This window comes from Podarcis erhardii (genome assembly GCF_964252035.2).
Source record: "Podarcis erhardii genome assembly, chromosome: 2".
In the NCBI taxonomy this organism is placed as follows: domain Eukaryota; kingdom Metazoa; phylum Chordata; class Lepidosauria; order Squamata; family Lacertidae; genus Podarcis; species Podarcis erhardii.
In genome coordinates, this window is record NC_138498.1 from 5,040,066 (window position 1) to 5,060,158 (window position 20,093).

At 49.3% G+C, this 20,093-nt stretch overlaps 1 protein-coding gene across 1 annotated transcript; it reads left to right on the forward strand.

Moving 5' to 3' along the window:
- The first annotated feature begins 479 nt into the window (after positions 1-479).
- On the forward strand, positions 480-19,739 carry DTX3 (deltex E3 ubiquitin ligase 3). The gene is given in 8 exon segments (XM_081851794.1): positions 480-661; positions 6,429-6,503; positions 12,251-12,565; positions 12,568-12,621; positions 12,624-12,703; positions 12,706-12,984; positions 16,544-16,761; positions 17,262-19,739. Coding segments are annotated over 7 exon segments (1,035 nt in total). The 5' UTR covers positions 480-661; positions 6,429-6,490; the 3' UTR covers positions 17,338-19,739.
- The last annotated feature ends 354 nt before the right edge of the window (positions 19,740-20,093 follow it).

The following is a 20,093-nucleotide window of genomic DNA, read 5'->3' on the forward strand; positions in this document are numbered from 1 at the left end:
TGGGGTTTATTCTCAAGTGAGGGGACACGGGGTTGCACCTGTAACGATTGTGATTGTTATTGTAAAAGCTCCCCCATCACTCTTCAGGATAAAAGCAGAGCCAGGCGGACGGGGAGAGGCGTTGCAGGGAGAGGGGCTGCCAGTTTACTGGGCGCGGGTCCCAGTAACGGGGGTGGGGGTGGGGGTGGGGGTGGGGCGTGTTTCTGAGCAAGGGGGCGCAGCGATAGGATCGGGCTGCGTCGCCCCTTCTGAGCTGTGGGGCGGCCGCTGAGAGGAGGATGTCGTGAGAAACGCGGAGCTGCTGCTGCTGCTGCCGCTCCCCGCTCCTCCCCGCCGCCCACCGCCAGCCGGGCCCCGCGCTCTCTCCGCAGCCACGTCGCGGTGTTGCCATGGCTAGGACCACCATTCCGGCACCAAGCGGGCGCCACGTGACGCGCCCGGCGATGGCTGCTTGGCGGGGAGCGGGGCGCTGAGCGGCGGCGGCGGCGGCGGCAGCAGCAGCAGCAACCCCGCGGCACCTGGGCGCGCTTCCCCGCGCCGCCACCTCGGGCGCGCCAAAGGCCGCCTCGTCCTCCGCCCGCGCCTCCGCCTCCGCCAGCGCAGCCCGGGCCAAGCTTCCGATGGACGGAGTTTCCTCGCCAGCCTCGGATGCTCCGCTATGGTGGGTGCCGCCGCCGCCGCCGCCTCCGGGGGGGGGGGAGAGGAGCCCGCTTGCCCGAGCGCGGCGGGGGGCGGGCATTGCGCGGCGGGCGCGGGGCTGGCGCTGCTGCTGCAGTCGCTGCTTTTTCCTCGCCGAAATGAAAACGAGGACGAGAATGTGGTGCATTGACCGGGCCTCGTCTGCACATCCTTGTGTGTCGCCGGCTGGCTTTGCAGCGGGGTGTTGCCCCGAAGGGTTGCGTTGAGGGGAGGCTGGGTGCGCGCGCGCGCGGCTGCCTTGTGTACACACACAGGCGTCGGCGGGGGGGGGGGTGTCACGGTACCAAATGGGTCCCCTCATCTTTGGGGGGGGACACGACACGGAGGGGCTTTGTGCGGGGCTTTATGTAACGACGTGCCCATCGCGCTGCTGCCTGCTCGTCTACCTGCCCGGCGTCTCCGAATCGCGGAGGCGGGCGGGGAAAGAGCTTTCTCTTCGCCTCCCTCGGCCGCCCCCCCCCCCCGCGAGGCGGTCTGGGGCCGAGGCAGAACTGGGTCAAGTGAGGATGAAACTTAACTGCCCACCTTTTTTCTCATCCGGCGAAGGTGCGGATATGGAGACATTTGGTCATTCCCTGTTGCGCGTCGTGTTTCAGGTCTTTGGCCCCGAGGGTGGCGGGGAAGGGGTCTGAAAAACAGGGCGGGGTGGGGTGGGGTGGGGTGGGGGGCTCTTTGGAGCTGGGGCGGGGATGTGATGGAGCTCTCTGGATGCGCACTCCGGGCCGGGGACGTGTTGAAGAGGAGTAGAGAAATCAAGCCTTATTTTCCCAGGCATTGTCTTTCCCCCCAGCTCCCCCCCCCGCCCTTCCCCTTTGTTCCGTTTTTATCCCGGTTTCTTCAAGGGAGTGAAGGCTGCTGGGCCTCCTCTTTGATAAACAACCCCTGGTGAATGGAGGAGGCAGCCTGGTGAGACTGGAAGCTGCACCCAGATTGGGGGGGGGGGAGGGAAATGGATTGATATAAAAATCTCCCTCACCCCCCCCCCACATACCCAGGGGCAGGGAGCCGTGAAATGTGATTTTCCCTCTCACTCCCCAACCCCACCCAATTGCAGTAGCTTTCTTTTCTTCTATTCCCCCCTCCACCCCATGTTTGTTTTCCTTTTTCCTCCATCGCAATGGCAGTGGGCTGGGGCCTTTTATCCTTATTGTACAGGTGAGGCCTGTTGGAATGTAAAGGCCCTGCTGTGCCCAAGGTCACGTAGGTAGAAGTGTCCAGATGCAATAGGGGGCAGGGCTCCTGTACACTTAATGGCTATGCAAAACAACAACAACAACAACCCCTTTTTAACAAGCATGATTTCTCATCATGTCACAGAGGTGAGGAAAGCCATGCATGCTAAAATTCCCCATTCTCAAGTGGCAGAAATATAAATTGAACCCCCCCCCCTTATAATATTCTTGTAAAGAATCTGGTAAAATGTGGACTAAACAAGGTAACTGTTAAGTGGATTTGTAGCTGGTGGACTGACCAACCCCCAAAAGTATTAATTAATGGTTCCTTGTCACCCTGGGGAAAAATGACAAGTGGGGTGCCGCAAGGTTGTGTCCTGGGCCTGTTGTTGTCCAACGCCTTTATACATGTCTTGGATGAAGGAATTGAGGAGATGCTCATCAAATCTGCTCATGACACCAAACTGGGAGGGGTAGCTAAGACAGAAGACAGAATCAGAATTCAAAATGACTTTAACAGACTGGAGTACTGGGCACAAGCTAACAAAATGAGTTTCATTTTGGGACAAATGTCAGGTTCTGCACTTAGGCAGGAAGAACCAGATGCACAAATATAGGGTCAGGGACACCTGGCTTACTAGTAGTACATGTGAAAAGGTTCTAGGGGTCTTGGTGGACCACAAGCTTAACATGAGTCAACAGTGTGATGCAGCAGCAAGGAAAAGCTAATGCTATTTTAGGCGGCATCAACAGTGTCCAGATCAAGGGAAGTAATAGTACCACTCTATTCTGCCTTGGTCAGGCCACACCTGGAATACTGTTTCCAGTTCTGGAAAGTTAAGAAGGATGTTGACATGTGTCGAGGAGGGCAACCAAGATGATCAAGGATTTGGAAACCAAGCCTTATGAGGAAAGGTTGAAGGAGCTGGGTATGCTTAGCCTGAGGGGAAAGCAGACTGAGAGGAGATATAATAGCCATCCTCAAATATCTCAAGGGCTGTCACAAAGAAAACGGAGCAAGCTTGTTTTCTCCTGCTCTGGATGGTAGGACTTGAACCAATGGCTTCAAGTTACAAGATAGGAGATTCCGACTAAACATCAGGAAGAACTTTCTGAAGGTAAGAGCTGTTTGACAGTGGAACGGTCTCCCTTGGCAGGTTGTGGGCTCTCCTTCTTTGAAGGCTTTTAAGCAGAGGTTGGATGGCCATATGTCCTGGATGCTTTATCTGAGATTCCTGCATTGCAGGGGGTTGGACTAGATGACCCTTGGGTCCTTTCCAACTCTATGATTCCAAGATTGGGTCCTTTGCTACTGGACTGCCCTCACTGGCTGTCCCATATTTGCTGGATTAAAGGCTACCTGTGATGTTGCTGTTCACAAAGGGTAAATGCCTTGGCCTCCATACTGATGGTACCAGAAAATAGACATGGAAGATCACCCCACCCCAACTGTTCCCCTGTGATCTTTCAAGGCATATCCAGTATTCCCAAATCCTGTGGTGGTGTTTTCCCCCTACTAAAGATCCAATAATGACTCAGTGAAGCTGTTAGGATTGAGTTAGTAGTGTTTCCTGTATGGTGCCTGGCCTGTGGTGATGGAAAACTGTGTGGTTGGTTGGTTGGTTGGTTGGTTGTTGTCATCATAGTAGAGTTCTCAACTGTTTAGTTGTAGAGTTGAACTCATTACGAGCTGGGTTTGTTTCTTCAAGATCCTTCAAACCAGAAGTGACTGCATAGGCCTACTTGATTTTTGTGTGATCTTGGTGGGTTTTTGTTTTGTTTCCTCAGCTCTAGTGTATTTGGGAAGGGTGTTGTGGTGATCCCTAGAGACCTTGCAGCAGGAAGAGAGTTGGCTCACCATCTCTTGCCCTCATTCCTTCTTGTTTCCCCTTCCCCAATTTGGTCCAGGCAAAAGCTCCATAAAGACTTCCAGGACAAGGAAGCTTTGCAGCGCCTGGGATCTTAGCATTTAGGAACATAGGAAGCTGCCTTATACCAAGTCATACCATTGGCTGCAACCACCAGCCCAGCTCAGTATTGTTGACACTGACAGGCAGGATTTCAGGAGAGTCTCCCAAACACGAGGGGTGGAACCTGGAGCCTTTTTCAGGCAAGGCATGTGCTCTACCACTGAGCTAGAGCCCTCTACAATAAAACTTACTAATTACTTCAGATAATTATAGCCTGCTCTTCATGCCTACAAAGGGATCCAAGAGCGAGTTACAACATTACATCCATGAAAACACCCCCCTTACTTAGGTAGACAGCGCTGCAAGTGAGATTTGTACCTAGTCTACACCCAGAACTGGAAGGAAATCCAGGTGAGTTGAGCTTGCTACATAGGCAGTTGTTGCAGATTTGTTCAAGCTTTCACAAAATAGGTAGAATGGTGGCTTTTTCTCACAAACCAACTAATGTTCCTGCAAGATTGGCTTTGGAAATGGTGAAGTAAGGCTCTCTTCCAGGCAAAGAAACTTTTGATGAATTGCAGCACCCCCACACACGATGCCACCAAAAGCATTTTCCAGCCCTGTCTGAGGTCATCCAAGAGTCGCACTAGGAAGAGCTCCAGTCAGGATGTCAGTAGACCTCTTCCTCTTCCAGGCCTGCGCTGGGTATTCTACATAGCTCCCAGCAACTCTGTACAGTGATATGACCCTGCCATCATCCTTGGGGATCGGTTTTCAGCTCTGTGGTGGGAATGGGGATCTCCTAACAACTCTCAGTACCCTTAACAAACTCAAGGATACCTTGGGGGAAGCCATTAGGGGTGTCTTACCCATAGAGGCTAGTGGCGCTGGGCACCAGGGCGCCAAGTTCTGGAGGGCACCAGGGAAGAGGCAGCATGTGGATGCAGCATCTCCCGGCATCAGCTCACCACCCTCGCCTGCCTCCGCCATACCACAACGAAGCAGCGCTGTGCCCGGAGCCTCCGTCTGCTGTGGCCACCGTGGCACGAAGCGGCCAGCTGAGCCAGGAGGCACAGTTTCCAGCCTCTGCCTCTTCCTCGCGAGAGGAGCCACCCTCCAGCCACTGCCCGCCTCCTCCGGCCCCACCGGCAGCACCGTCCTTCCTAAAAAACTCTTGGAAATGGGGGGGGGCTACCGGCACCGGAGGGAGCTTTGCACCACGGCGCCAGATATGCTTAAGACGGCCATGGAAGCCATGACTGTTTAAAGTGGAGCGATACTGATTTAAATGTATAGTGCAGATGAGGCAATAATAATGCAATAGAATGGGGCAGTACTGATGTACAGTGGTGCCTCGCAAGACGAAAAGAATCCGTTCCGCGAGTCTCTTCGTCTAGCGGTTTTTTCGTCTTGCGAAGCAAGCCCATTGACGGCTTAGCGGATTAGCGCTATTAGCAGTTTAGCGGCTTTTAGCGGCTTATCGGCTTAGCTGATAAGCGGCTTAGCAGCTTAGAAAAGGGGGGGGGGAGGGAAAAAAACCCACAGGAACTCGCAAGACATTTTCGTCTTGCGAAGCAAGCCCATAGGAAATTCGTTTTGCAAAGCACCTCCAAAACGGAAAAGTCTTTCGTCTAGCGAGTTTTCCGTCTTGCGAGGCATTCGTCTTGCGGGGCACCACTGTAATTGGGAGAAGGCTCTTAAGTGATTATTTTAATGGTCTCTGGTAGCAGAACAGGCAAGGATGCCTTAGAATGAGCATTCAAAACCAGCTTCTGGGCTACAGATAGTTCTAATCTAACCACTAGCCCATCTTAAGCTTTGTTCTTTGGGTGTGTAAGGAAGAGCTGTGGCCAGTACATGATGGTAAGGGCAAGTTCTCCACAACACACACACACACACACACACACACACACACACACACACACACACACTGTGGCACCTTTATTCCTTATTGTAATGCTTTTTTTGCATTTGCAGTTTAAAATGGTGTCACTAGCTTATTTAATATCACACAGAAGTCAGAATATATATGTTGTAGTGAAATAAGAATAAAACTATTGCATAAATTCTAAATTTGGACTCGTGCTCTGAAGACAAGAACTTCTTCATCCCAAAAGGCTCAGTGAAACAATCCTTTATTAGGCCGAATTTTACAAATCACTAAAGCTGCAATCTTGTACACACAAGCAACTAACTCTCATTGAACTTCATAAGCACTGTAAGGCTGCAATCCCGTAACCCTCTTAGTTGAGGGTGTTACCCCTTTAAACTCTCTGGTAGACAAAGACAGGATTGCATGGCTGAGTTCTGCGTGGTTTACTTCCAGGTAAGTGTACCTAGGATTGCGCCCAAAAGCAAAATGGAAATGCCCGGCTAATGGGAGGCAAAACGGCAATCTTAAAACTCACCAGGTAGTGAGACACATTGAACTCAGGAGGATTTGCTTCTTGGCAGCAAACAGGCAAAACGAAAAGGTTTTTGGGGCTATTGAAGGTGAAGGCCTTGTCTCAGGATCGAGGAAGCGCTTGCTCAGGCGCGCTGCGCTCGGGCGCAAGAAGAGAAGCTCGTCCGCGGCAGCTAAAAATATCGCGCAATTTCCCTCTCGGCGCAGCCGCGACCTAACCCGCCCCCTTCTTTCCCTTTGCAGTGTCTGATTCGCAGCTCAGCTGAACTCCCACATCCGGCTGGTCCTCGCGCTCAGCCTCTCCCATGGGCTCGCCAGGTACGGTGCTGCGATCTCCGGCGCGGGGGAAGGAAACAGACCGCTCTCCCTCTCCCTCTCCCCATCTCTCCCTCTCCCTCTCCCTCCTGTGCTCTTGGGGTTCTTTTGTGTCCCACGGACGTGAATTCCACACCCTCCCATTAGCTCCAAAGGCCCCTTGACTCTGCCATCGTCGCCCGTAGGGGTGCATCCTTCTGCCTGAGGCCTCGACGCGAAAGCACCCCTCTTCTTTCTGGGTAACTCCGGAGAAGGGTCCAAATCAATTGCCGCTTAGTGTCAGGGCAAAGGTGATGGTGTCCTCTCTTTGGGGTGCTATGAGCCTAATCCTCTGCCTGCCAGATTAGGAAGCTTTCTTTTCCACCCAGAGAGAAGCCCCCCCCCCGAATTAACAAAGGAAAGCAGCAGGTAAGTTGCATGTGTGTCCAAGGGGTAAACTGGCAGGAGTGGCATTCCAAAATCCCTTAGTTAGGACTAATGGAACTTTCACGAAATAGTGAGCAAGTTTTTGAGGCCACTAGAATAATTCACTGGGCTGAACGTTAAGCAAGGCAGGGGTGGGGGTTGGGGGAAACTGGCTTGGTTTTGGAGTAATAATGATTGCATTGGTCAAAATTTGATTTTTGGTTGTATAGTCTTGGAGTGTATAGTACATGGGTATAAAGATTGCCTGAACATCAAAATTTAACACTATACCACTGCTGCGTGGTTCTGAGAACATTTGTGTGTGTGTGTGTGTGTGTGTGTGTGTGTGTGTGTGTGAGAGAGAGAGAGAGAGAGAGAGAGAGAGAGAGAAGGCAACAGGCAGACTTGCTATTTTCCCTCTAAACTTTGGGAAGGTAACTGTGCACATCTCCCATGTGGCACATCCCCCCCGCCCCCCGCTTTTTGGGGGAATGTGCTCTTCTTCATATCTCAGACATTGCTACAAGAGTTGGCAACCTGTAGCCCTCCAGATGCCATTGGACTCCCAACTCCCACCAGCCCCATCCAGTATGGTCAATGGTCAGGGTTGATGGGAAATGGAGACCAGTAACATCTGGAGGGCCACGACCAGTGGCCCATCTCTAACCTCCTGGTCATGCCAAAGAGGTGTATCTTGAGTCTAGTTGGATGAAAGTGGCTGATTATTCTAACACAGCCTTTGCCAGCCTTGTGCCCTGCAGATGTTTTGGACTGTAACTTCTACCAACTGCTGCTAGATGGGCTGGCTGGGGGCTGGTGGAAGTTGTAGTCCATAACATCTGCAGGGCACAAGGCTGGCAAAGTCTGCTTGAACAGGTTAATTTATTGTGAGTGTGTATTTGTCTGGGAACAAAAGTTGAGTTCTGCTGTTGGTTCTGGGGTTTCAGTCTGCCTATGAACTGTTTTTAATGCCCAGTTTTGAGAGTGTGGGGTTGTGATGGTGATTTTTAAAAATGTTTGCTTGGAGGCATTAAAACGAAAACCAAAAACTCCAAAGTGCAGAAGAAAATGGGGCGGTGGAGCAGAACGTATAACTAAAATTAATGTATTGATTCGTTTTAAATGTAAAGCCTAGATGCAGTGACCACCAGCTGGATAGGGGCCACTGTGTAGAAAGAAGACCGCTGCAAATCATAGACGCTGGTCATAATGTTTCACACTTGTCACAATTCTGTTGCAATTTCACCAGAGTTTTGTTAAATCCTTGCTTTAATGACTGCCTTGCCAGCTGATTATTACTCTCCATGTATTTTACATGGCATTCTTAACTGTATGTTGTTCTGAGAATTTCTATGCCGCTCTTCAGAAAAGCAGGGGGGAACGCCATCAACCTCGGGGTGGCATACAATAAAATCACAGGGTCCTTTATCCCATTCTTCCTGAAAACAGCTATCTGTAATTGAGCATTTATTCACTTAAAAAAAAAAAGGTGGGGAAATGGACGAGGGTACAGTGGTGCCCCGCAAGACGAATGCCTCGCAAGACGGAAAACCCGCTAGACGAAAGAGTTTTCCGTTTTGGAGGTGCTTCGCAAAACGAATTTCCTATGGGCTTGCTTCGCAAGACGAAAATGTCTTGAGAGTTCCTGCAGGGTTTTTTCCCTCCTCCCCCCCTTTTTCTAAGCCGCTTATCTGCTTATCCGCTAAGCCGATAAGCCACTAAAAGCCGCTAATAGCGCTAGTCCGCTAAGCCGTCAATGGGCTTGCTTCGCAAGACGAAAAAACCGCTAGACGAAGAGACTCGCGGAACGGATTAATTTCGTCTTGCGAGGCACCACTGTAATCCTAATTCAGGGGTCAGTAAACGTTTTCAGAAGGGGGCCGGTCCACTGTCCCTCAGACCTTGGGGGGGGGACTATATTTTTTGGGGGGGAAATAAACGAATCCCTATGCCCCATAAATAACCCAGAGATGCATTTTAAATAAAAGCACACATTCTACTCATGTAAAAACACCAGGCAGGCCCCACAAATAGCCCAGAGATGCATTTCAAATAAAAGGACACATTCTACTCATGTAAAAGCACGCTGATTCCCAAACTGTCCGTGGGCCGGATTGAGAAAGCGATTGGGCCGGATCCGGCCCCTGGGCTTTAGTTTGCCTACCCATGTCCTAATTGAACACAGCCTTAACAAGGCTAGGTTTGGACTCACTCTGAAAGGGAAGGGAATTCTCAGTGGTACAGTTGAATCATTTCAGACTCCGGGCTTGTAGCCCCCAGTCTGGGTTTAATGTTCTGGAGGAGAGGGGATGGTAAGGTGTATTACTTACATTTTAAAGTTTATTCAGTAAGCAAACCCTCTGCATTGGGGTGGTGGTGGCCTTCCTACCTGTTCTCCTGAGTGGAGCCCTGGTCTTTTGCCCAATGGCCCTGCCTTGAGGGCACCACTTGCCGCTGCCAAAGACACACCCAGTGAACTTGTGTCAGATTCTGGAGATTGTTAGACTCCCAGGCACCAAAATTCCATTGTAACCCCATCAGGCCCAGGAAGAGTAGGGGATGCCTAGGGCAAATGGCAGTGGAGGCAGATTTAGCAAGGGCACCAGGGAAGCCACTTCTCTGCTATTCGGCTTTGACTGTGTTAGGTAATTCAGGGGCAGGCTCCACCATGCATGGCTTCTGCGCTTGGAACAGAAGTCCTGGGCCAAGGGACTACATAAGATGAGCCTGCCTAGATCAGATTGATGTGGTCTAGCATTCGGCTCTCACAGTAGCCAACCAAATACTTATGGGAGGCCTGCAAGCAGGATAGCACACTTTCCACACATCATAACAGAAACAGTTTCAGGGGCAGTTTTATTTTGCTTCATATATTCTGGGAAATGACAAATGCAATGTCCTCTGGCCACTTACCTCTTTCCTCCAGCATGCATAGTAGGTATTTGATGGCTGCCTAATTTTAGTTAAGTTTTGTCTATTATTCAGGGTCATTCTCTTTGATACTTGCGGCTGTTATTTATTAATTTGTGGATCACCTTCCACATGCATTTCTCAAGGCACCACATCGCAAAAAGAACAGAGTGTAGGTTTCAAAACATCACAGAATGAACATTTAGGCAGAGGCCTTTTTGTTTAGCTTGTTGAAACAAAAATAGTTTCATTTTTTTCCAGAAAGTACAGCTAGTGGGCACCTGTTGTGTCTTGACAGGAATACTTTCCCACAGAACAGAGGCAGCCACATTTAGTAGTAACTCTTCTGAGTTCCATTGGAGCAGGCCTCTGATATCTGATGTGGGGAGCTTGAAGGAAAAACTCCCCTGTGGAACTGGTGACTTACTGGGTATGTAAGAGATAAGGCAGTCTCTCGAGTAACCGGGTTGATCTGGATGAAACAATAAAGCGGCCTCTGTCTTATCACATACTAAGGGCAGTTATGTCTAAGATGCCTGGCTACCCCAGGGTGCCCTGTGAGAATTGTGCTGGAGAAATCAGTGAAAGACATCAAAACAACAATTAAAAACTACAAATTATGCTGACATTATAGAAAGATAGGGAACAACTCCACAATGTCAAACATTTGAAAAGCAGCATTTTATACACTTGAAAAAGCAAACTTTTTGCAGGTGTTCTTTCAGTGATAAATAAATAAATAAATAAATAAATAAATAAATAAATAAATAAATCCATAACCCCATTTCCAGATGTTTCAAAAACAGTTTATAAGAGAACAAGCTGAACTTTTTGAAGATGTCTTTTGAATATATATGCTTGGGGTTGTAATATACTTTGGCTATTAAGAGCTGGGTATATTCCACCTCCTCTGTCCTGTTAGGCTGTCTCTCCAAGATGATGTCTCTCAAAAGGCTTTGAAATCTTTTTTACTAATCTTTTATTCCTCATGGATTGCTGGTGGGTTCTAATTACCCAGTAATGCTCTGCTTAAGCTTGCCAAATGCCCCTTAAAGGAGCTTGGGAGTAGATAGTACAGATTTATTTTGAAAGGCTTGTTGGCCATTTCAGAACAAGATCATAATGGATGTCCTCTATTTCAAAACCCTGCAGTCTTTATAGTTTAATAGTTGAATGCATGGGACAATGTCCACTTGCACAGTGGGGTACTCCCCCCCCCACCTCCGCACCACCAAAATGTGCTCTGGAGGGTTGGGGGGAACCCCTAGAACAGGTTTCGGCAGTGCACTTGGGAAGGAGAGAGGGGGCAGAGTCCTGTTGCACCAGTGGCTCTCGTTCCATGCATGCATACCCCACTCAGCACTACATTGAATTCCACCCTTTGTCCTAAAGTCAGGAGGAAAGCCATGCCTTATTGTGCAGCTGATGTTTAAACATTTGATTGCTTTGCACACTAATTGACTAGAAGGAAGTTGCAGTGTGGGAACGGCTGGTCACTTGCCACAATGTGGAAGTGCTCTGTGCATGACTCAGTATCCAGGGAAGACCCACAGCTTTGCATGGGGAAGACATCCTATTCAATCCCTCCTGGCATTTCCACTTAAAATATAACCTGGGAGCAGACAGGCCTCTGCTTAAGACCCTGTAGAGCTGTTTGTCAGCCGGGCGGTGCAAGGCCAGATGGCAAAGAGTGTGACCTTGTGAAAGGCAGCTCCCTGTGTTTGTTATGTCTCTTACCCTGCATCTTCATGGACTCAGAGAAATCAGGGTGGGGTGATAGGAAGGACAGCAACACTGTGCAGCTGTAGGCTGGTCTTGAAACAAACAAAATCCAGGCAATCCACTATAGCTGTAACTACTTAAATCAGGGATGGGGAGCCTCGACTCCCAAATCCCATCATCCCTGACCACTGGCCATGCTGGCTAGGAATGATGCAAACTGAAGCCCAACAAGAACGTGTGTAGGTTGCCCCCCCCCCCGGGGGAGGCTAAGTCTTCTGTCAGGGCAGAACTGCACATGATGCACACATTCATCCCTTTCCTCTCCCCACCCGCTTCATAATAGTAAAACGAGCTGTTAAAATCCTGGGTTCCCCCAACCTAGTTAGATTTCTGATTATTCAAACATTCTGGGAGTGCTTGACACAGGGTTGTATTAAGATGGGATTAGGTAGTACGGATGTATTGAATCAGAACAAAGACGAAGGGATTTTGAATATCTGGGGGTCTGCTAATGGGTTTCTAGTATATGTCATGCTCAGCAAAACCAAAAAAACTTTTATCAGAGCAGACCAATAACAGCCTTCAAGTCCTGACCAGCTTTGTTCCGATGATGAGAAGGGCTGAATGTGAGTGTCTGGTTGTCTTTAATCCTGCCTGGAGCCACTTTCTGCAGCTCTGATGACTCTCTTCTTCCTTTCCCTCTCTCTCTTCAGTATCGTTTGTTTTATCCAGGATGGCCGCTTGCGGAGGCACCACCAAGAATAGGCTCACGGTAAATAAACACGTCTGGGACTTCTTGACCAAGGAAAGCCCAGCCAAGCTGGTTAAGCTGAAGGAGGAGAACAAGGTCGGCATCTTGATCGATGGCGAGACCTCCGAGATCTACGTGCTGCAGATCACCCTGCCGGCCCACGGGCCAAGCAACGGCCTCTACCTGGCCCGCAAAGCCCTCAAGGCGCTGCTCAAGGAGACGGAGAAGGAGCTGAAGAAGGCCCAGCGCCAGAGCGAGCTGATGGGCTGCATGGCCTTAATGGAGAAGAGCCGAGAGCACGGCGCTGTGGAGCTCCACCGCCGAGGGGCTGCGTTGATATCCAGAGGGCAGCAGACCTCCGGGTCCAGAGTGGTCAGCGGCAGCGGAGGTGTGGCCAGCTGCTCGCGGGGAGGGGAGGAGGAACAGGACAGCCAGTGCCCCATCTGTTTGGGGGAGATCCAGAACATTAAGACTCTGGAGAAGTGCAAGCACTCCTTCTGCGAGGACTGCATCACCCGGGCCTTGCAAGTCAAGAAGGCCTGCCCTATGTGTGGGCGTTTCTATGGGCAACTGGTGGGCAACCAGCCGGAGAACGGGCGCATGCTGGTCTCCAAGGACTCAAGCCTGCTCCTCCCTGGCTATGAGAAATATGGCACCATCATCATCCAGTATGTCTTCCCACCTGGCATACAAGGAGTAAGTAGGGTTGATCTCTCTACCTGTATTCATGGCTGTTGCTGTGAGGGTCAGGGAAGTGTTGTCAAGGGGCGCATTCACTGCACTGAGACACATTGTGGCACATGCGGTGGAGGAGAGGGCACCTAGTGTCAGGGCAAGGGGCATGTTTTGTTCCCCCCACAGCGGTACCCCCACATACACTGTTTATATATATATATCCTCATAAGTGAGTTGACTTTTGTGGGTCATGCTAAAAGGGGTTTCTGAGAAGCACCATTGGGATGGGAATCTAAACCTGTTCCTGGTTGCCCCCTTGTTACTCGGAAGAAGGCAGCTTTGCCCCCCACCCAGCAATACTGTTTGCAGCCTTACTTTGCTCTATAGAACTTGATGGCAATTGGCAATCTGCTTCTGTCTGTGCTGCCCCCCATCCCACACACTTAATATTTCTTGACTGCAGTCCTGTGCACAGTCACATGGGAATGAGCCCTGCTAAATTCTGTGTAAACTTGCATAGGATTAGTCACCTATTATCATTGTCTGAGTGGGAGAGCAAGGCCAAACTCACTGGCTCTCTCGTCCGGTGTTGTGTTGGCTGCCAGCCCAGCCTCCCTGCTGTCCTTGTATTGTGTCTAAAGTGGGGAGCCTGCTGCATTCACGTGGGCACAATTTAAGCCCCTGATTGCTCAGACTCCTAAATCCCACAAGGGCACACAGAGCAGGCTTTCTGCTTCTGAAAGCCCTAACCAATGCGTGGATTGTGACAGGGGCGTCATCCGCACTCTACATTTAAAGCAGTGTCATGCCACTTTCAACAGCCATGGCTTCCTGCAAAGACTTCTGGGAGCTGTCGTTTGTTAAGGGTGCTGAGACCAGTATTCCCCTCAGGGAGCTAAAATCTCCACAGAGTTCCCTCTTCAAGTGTTTGTTAAGCCACTCTGGAAATTGTAGCTCAGTGAGGGGGATAGGGGTTGCCTAACAAACTACAGTTCCCAGGATACTTTAGGGGAACCCATAACTGTTTAAAGTGACATGATTCTGCTTTAATTGTATAGTTCAAGTGGGGCCAGAGTGGGAACCGCCAGCAAGCACAGCCTTGCGTTCCTCTTCACACTGGGGACAATTGTAGGTGCTACTAACATGCAAAAAGGGCTATAGTGACAGGATTCCCTCTTCCTGGTGACTCTTAGTTCTGTGGGAGCTGGAGTGATAGGAAAAATCAGGGTCTAGAGACAACATGAGGATTTGAGAGGAGCCTCGAAGCTGGACATTGGAAGGCGATGGGGAGTTTGTTCGGTTTCTGTATCGCCAGGGGTATTACCATCATGTCTGACTGTTGGCCATGCTGCCTGGCTTGGTGGGAATCAAACGACGTTTGAAGAGCCATAGTTTTGTCCTGGGAGGTGGGGCTCAGTTGTGAAGGAAAACCTTTGAGTGGGTTGCATGTAGATTGAAGGTGAATGGTGTCTTCTCCTTCCTGGAGGGGGAGCTGGGAACATAGGGTACAGCAGTGTTTCTCAACCAGGGGCCATATGGCCCCCTGGGGGCCCCAGGATATTCCAAGGGGCCCCAGGTGAAAATATTGTAAAGGGAGGGCCATTGCACAAGACTAGGGGGCGACAGAGGGAAGTGAAGAAAAAAGAGAAGTGACCAAGAAAAGAAAACAGAAAAGAAAAAAGAAAGCAGAGAAGGAGAGTGAACAGAGAAGTGAGCGTGCTTCCCAGTGGATGGATTGCCAAAGTAAGTGTATGTGGCGATCCAGCCAGCCAAAGTAACTTTCCGTCAAGAAAAACACCATTTTGGGATAAAGAGGACAATATCTAAAAAGTTTCCACAGCTTTGGGATAAAGCAAAATGGTTTTTCTTTTTTTCTTTTTTCTTAAAAAAAAATTTAACCACACAAATATTTTATTATTAAAATAATTCAACATTAATACATACATATTATAAATATACAAACATACATTTCATACAATCCTTTAAAATATTCATACATACCCACACTCAATCCCACAGATACTTCCTTTTCCAAAATGGTTTTTCATGGCCTTCCTACTTTGTATTTGGTAGAATCTGGTGTGTGGAATTTCATGAGTCTACCCGAGGACATGTCTATAAACCTTAAAATTTTATATTTTATTGAGCTTTCACAGTGTCTTCTCTTCAGGTTCCCAGTATGCAAATGGAAGCTCTGTTATTAGCAGCTGTTGTGTTTGCTACTGGAATAAAAATGCTTGTTGCAGTCAATGGAGGATAATATAATAAAGTCCCAGAGTTGGTCAGGTGATTTTGGACTATGGACTTAATGGTCACACCATCCACAGAGTGGAGCCTCTTTTAGATGGTAGTGTGTGTTTATTCACTTGTTCCCAAATGTGACTGCCGCATTTGTGGGCCTTCCTGCTGGCTCTGCTAAGTGGCTCCCTGCCCTGCTGGCACCAATATAAAGTCATTTTTAATGGTATATGTTCAAGGTATAGTTTCTCCCCCTGCGTTATTTCTGTCGATCCCAGTGAACTCTCTTGATGGTATGTAGAATGCAAATGTGTATTCACTGAACTTTGGAAAATGTGCCAAATAGTGTTTTTCTATTGCCACCAAATTAATCACATTTGTATTCCACCCTTCCTCAAAGGGACTTATATCCTCACAACAGCCCTGTGAGGTAGGAGTGGGCCTGAGAGATGGTGACTGGTAAAGAGTCTCCTCTCAGTGGGCTGCATGGCTAAGGGGAGGAGCCGGAGACCAAAGCTGGAGGTTCAGTCTGCCACATCCTCCTCGCTCTCATTCTGTGTGACTGTTCAGCTGCCCTGATCTTAATTACCGTATTTTTCACCCTATAGGGCGCACCGGCCCATAGGGTGCACCTAGTTTTTTGGAGGGGAATAAAGAAAAAAAATTATTTCCCCCCCCCCAGGCGCGGGGCTGGGGCGGGGGAAGCCCAAGCTTCCCCCGACCCCAGCCCCCAGAACAGGCTGCTGTCCGCAAGCCTTGGGAGCCCGGCAGGAAGTCACGCAGGGCTCACAAGGCTTGCGGATAGCTTCCTGAAGCCTGGAGAGCGAGAGGGGTCGGTGCGCACCAACCCCTCTCGCTTTCCAGGCTTCAGCGAAAGCCTGCATTCGCCCCATAGGACACACACACATATCGCCTTCATTTTTGGAGGGGAAAAAGTGCGTCCTATAGGGCGAAAAATACGGTACATGCACCTGGTCCCATGCGCATCCCGATGCATTCATGGAGTGCTGCATTGTAGCAGAGAATGAAATCCTGCTTTGAAAGTGATAAATAGCCCATGTTTTGGTCTGCCCTCTTGTTCCCCAAAATATCTGGTAGAAGATTTAAAATGGCAGCTGAGGTGTGTCATTTTCCCTCCTGCTGCTGCCTTCAGGAATCCCAAAAATCTTAGATTTCTGCAGAGGACCAAGAGGCCTCAGTGGAAGCAGGGTGATCTAAACCATGGTCAGCAGGCTCAGGATCAGAGCAGGCCCTTGTCCCTGGCTTCCCAGCCCTTCCAGTTCACCAACCTTCTTAGGTTAACAATGGATTCTCCTTGCCTTGCCTGGCTCACCTTTTGCAGGTGGAGCACCCCAACCCTGGCGTCCGCTACCCAGGCACCACTCGTGTGGCCTACCTGCCCGACTGCCCCGAAGGCAACAAGGTGCTGGCACTGTTCCGCAAGGCCTTTGACCAACGCCTCACTTTCACCATCGGCACTTCCATGACCACAGGCCGAGCCAACGTCATCACCTGGAACGACATCCATCACAAAACCAACTGCACCGGTGGACCGCAGCTGTAAGGACCTGCCATGGAGTTGTGGGGTGGGAGAGAGGGAGGGGGAATAAGTATGGGGGCATTGAAGGTTGGGTCACCAAGGGTAGGTGAGTACTTTAGAGGCTGCTTGGAAAAGGGTTAGGATTCTCAGCAAGCTACATTACAGAGTCCTCAGGAAGCTGGCAGCAATAACCAAGAGCTTTCTCTGGCTCCATTAACATTCATCTTCTGTCACATGACCACTCTGGGACCCTTTTACTCAAGTTCCAGATGCCTAGTTGGTTTTCCTGAACCCTAGAGAAAGACGGATGGGAGGTTGCCCAGGAGGCTGAGTTTTTGCCCCTGATATGCTAGTTTTCTCTGGGCAGTGAGTCCTCCCCACCCCCACCCCCACCCCACAGTTCCCCATGCTCAGGCAGAAGTGGAAAATCTGGAAAATCACTGACCTAAGTGGTAAAACACAGCTAAATTGCCAGGGCCTTGAAATAAGTTTATGACATTTGATCTCCGTTTCCTACCAGGTTTGGCTACCCTGATCCTACATACCTTGCTCGGGTGCAAGAGGAACTGCGGGCCAAGGGCATCACCAATGACTGATCTTGCTCCCGGCCACTGTGTCTCCAGGAATGGTGTGTTGTTTCTGCCAGGTCCAGCAGTTGTGGAGAAAGCGTCCTCATCTCTCGGAACAAACCGTCTCACAGTGTGATCTTGACGCAGGATGCAAAGTGCTGGGCATTCTGAGATGACATTTGGAATGGAATTTCTTGCTGGAAGGAGTTGGGAACAGAGGCATGGGGAAGGCTGTGTTAGAGACATGCATTTGAATTGGCTGGGTTAGAAAGTTCAAGTCAATCTGCACATTACACAGAATGAGTGAGTTGGTAGAGTCCTGGACTGTACCACTTCAGAATGCTTGCAGGGAGGGCTTTTGTTTTTATTTGATGACAATATGTTGTGTGGCTTTAAATAACATTAATAATAACAAACTCCTTATCCAGGCATGTAATAAACAAGCATGTCAGGAAGAGAGCTACAGCAAATCTTTCCCCCTGATGTGCTAGACCGCTGCATTTATTTGTTTAGAAGAATTTATACTGCTTAATCGAAACTCTCCTAAGTGGTGTACACAAACAGTGTGAAATAATTATCAGTGATATACAGATAAAATTAGCATAAATTTAAAAACAAATACAACTAAATTATATGTTGGGATAGGCTTGCTGCTTTTAAAAGGTATTTAAAACAGTGTAATGATGGTATTTGCCTAACGTCAATACAAGCAGGTTTGTTGGTTGTCTTACATGGGAGAGCATTCACAAATAAGATCCCCACTGGCACCTGCAACCTGTAGTAACACAGTCCAGAATTCTACCACTGCATCTTGCATCATAGTAATTTCATTCCTTGGACCAAAATAGATGGGATGAAGGGCCCACAATGTTTTAGGTTTGCTCCTGTGTTTGGACCATTCACATTTCTAGAGGGGGGTTGTTTGTTTGTTTACTTACATCAAAGAGAGCATGCTGATGAGAAGAGCCAAGCCTTTCCTGCCTCATGCTTCAGGCATTTTTTACTTCAGCCAGGGTTGATTCTGGTAATAACAGCCAGGCTGGAAGAAGAACTTCAGGGAGCTTAGCCACAGATCACAGTAGGGTTCTGCCATGGGGGGGGGGGACTGCCCCCCATCAAGTAAATAAATAAAAATACTTAACTAGCTGACCAGTCGTGCCACAGATAGCTCAGTTCTGCCCTCGCCCCCCCCCAACATAAATCCTGGCTACACACACAGGTTCTGCTTTGCACACCATCTGTGTGTCCTTGTTGATGTTAAAATTAGACCTCTGCAGCCCTCTTTCTATCATGTTGGCCTTTAGTAGGTTTGGGAGGGAAAACTGCTGGTGTGAGGAAGGCACACCCATGAAAATTAGAGTGAACAGAGAGCAGTATAGCCAGAGAAAGAAAGCAAAGGAGCACAGTGTGTGTGTCTTTTTGAGAAAAATCAGTGGCTTGCCCAGAGTGTCCGTGGCAGATGTTGGATTTTAAATCCAGATCTCCCACCTGTGAGGACATTGTTATATCCACTAGATCACACTGGATCTCATGTTCCTACTATGGGCAAGGGGTAGGGTTCTGTTCTTCCCATGAGGATGCCAAAATAAGGCCAAAATCCTTCATTCCATTCCCTCTGTGCCCTCTAGCTCGCTTGCAGAACTTTTAACACTTTTGGGACCGCCTATTAGAATAAAATTAAACAAAATGCACTTGTAGAATTTGTATCATTTGGGCACAGAATGTATAGTCCCTGGGGTTTGGCTTTGAGTGAGTGGGAAGCAGAATTAGCATGGATTTGTTTTGGGTAACTGATCAAAGCTGGAGAAAGAGGCCTATGTGCTGGGACCTTTCGTACACAGCCTCTTGTTCCTTTCAAACCCCTCGCTAGTCAGCGAGCGGCTCTGGCATCTTGGCACCCGACCCACCCACCCATCATTCCTTGTGCTGCTATCTCCAGGATCGGCATCAACCCCAACTTGGTGGAACTTTCTGGAAACATTGGGACTGTCCTTTCATGTCGACGTAGAAAGCAGTGGCTCCTCGACTCTCGGCACAGGCGACATGCCCACCGGCCCAGTGGAGAGGATGGGTGGCAACGTTCGTGGACCATGCCTTGTGTGTATATATATACATATATACCTTCTGTGCTGGCATATCAGCTGTTGTGTAATTAATCCAACCAAGTCCTGTTTGGGACAAATCGTGTCGTTTGGGACTTGGCCAGGCCTGCTGACCCTCGTTGGCTGGCCTGTACGCTCTGGACTTTGGCGCCTACCTGTTGTTGAGTGTTTGCGGGAGGGTGGGGGACATCTCTTGGCTAAAGGTGAGCCTGTCGCCTCTGGCAGAGACAAATTCCAAGACCGTCTCCTACGGGTGAGAGCTCCCCTCAGATGCGCAGTTTGGACAGTGGGGCTTTCTTTGCTGTTTTAAAGAGTTACCTGAAAATACGACACTTGTTCTCTTGATCTTTTCTGAAATTATGTGTTGCGGTTGTGCTTGTGCTTATTATTATTTTGATAAGGGGGTGGCATTTCCCCCCTTCAGCCTCGCTAATAAGTCTGCAAGGACCCACAGTGCTTCTTACCCTGCCTACCTACACTTCCTTATTATTTAATTACTGCCCTTCACCACGGTGACTTAGATTTTCAAACAATGTAATGTACAGTCTGATAGACATAACAGAAACAGGGAGGGGAGATGGGGAAGGGCAGTTCCAGGTATTAATTCTTGAATAACATCACATTGATAGAACAATCACAGAGGGAGGCAGTTCTGGGAGGGACCCAAACTACAGTCCTAAG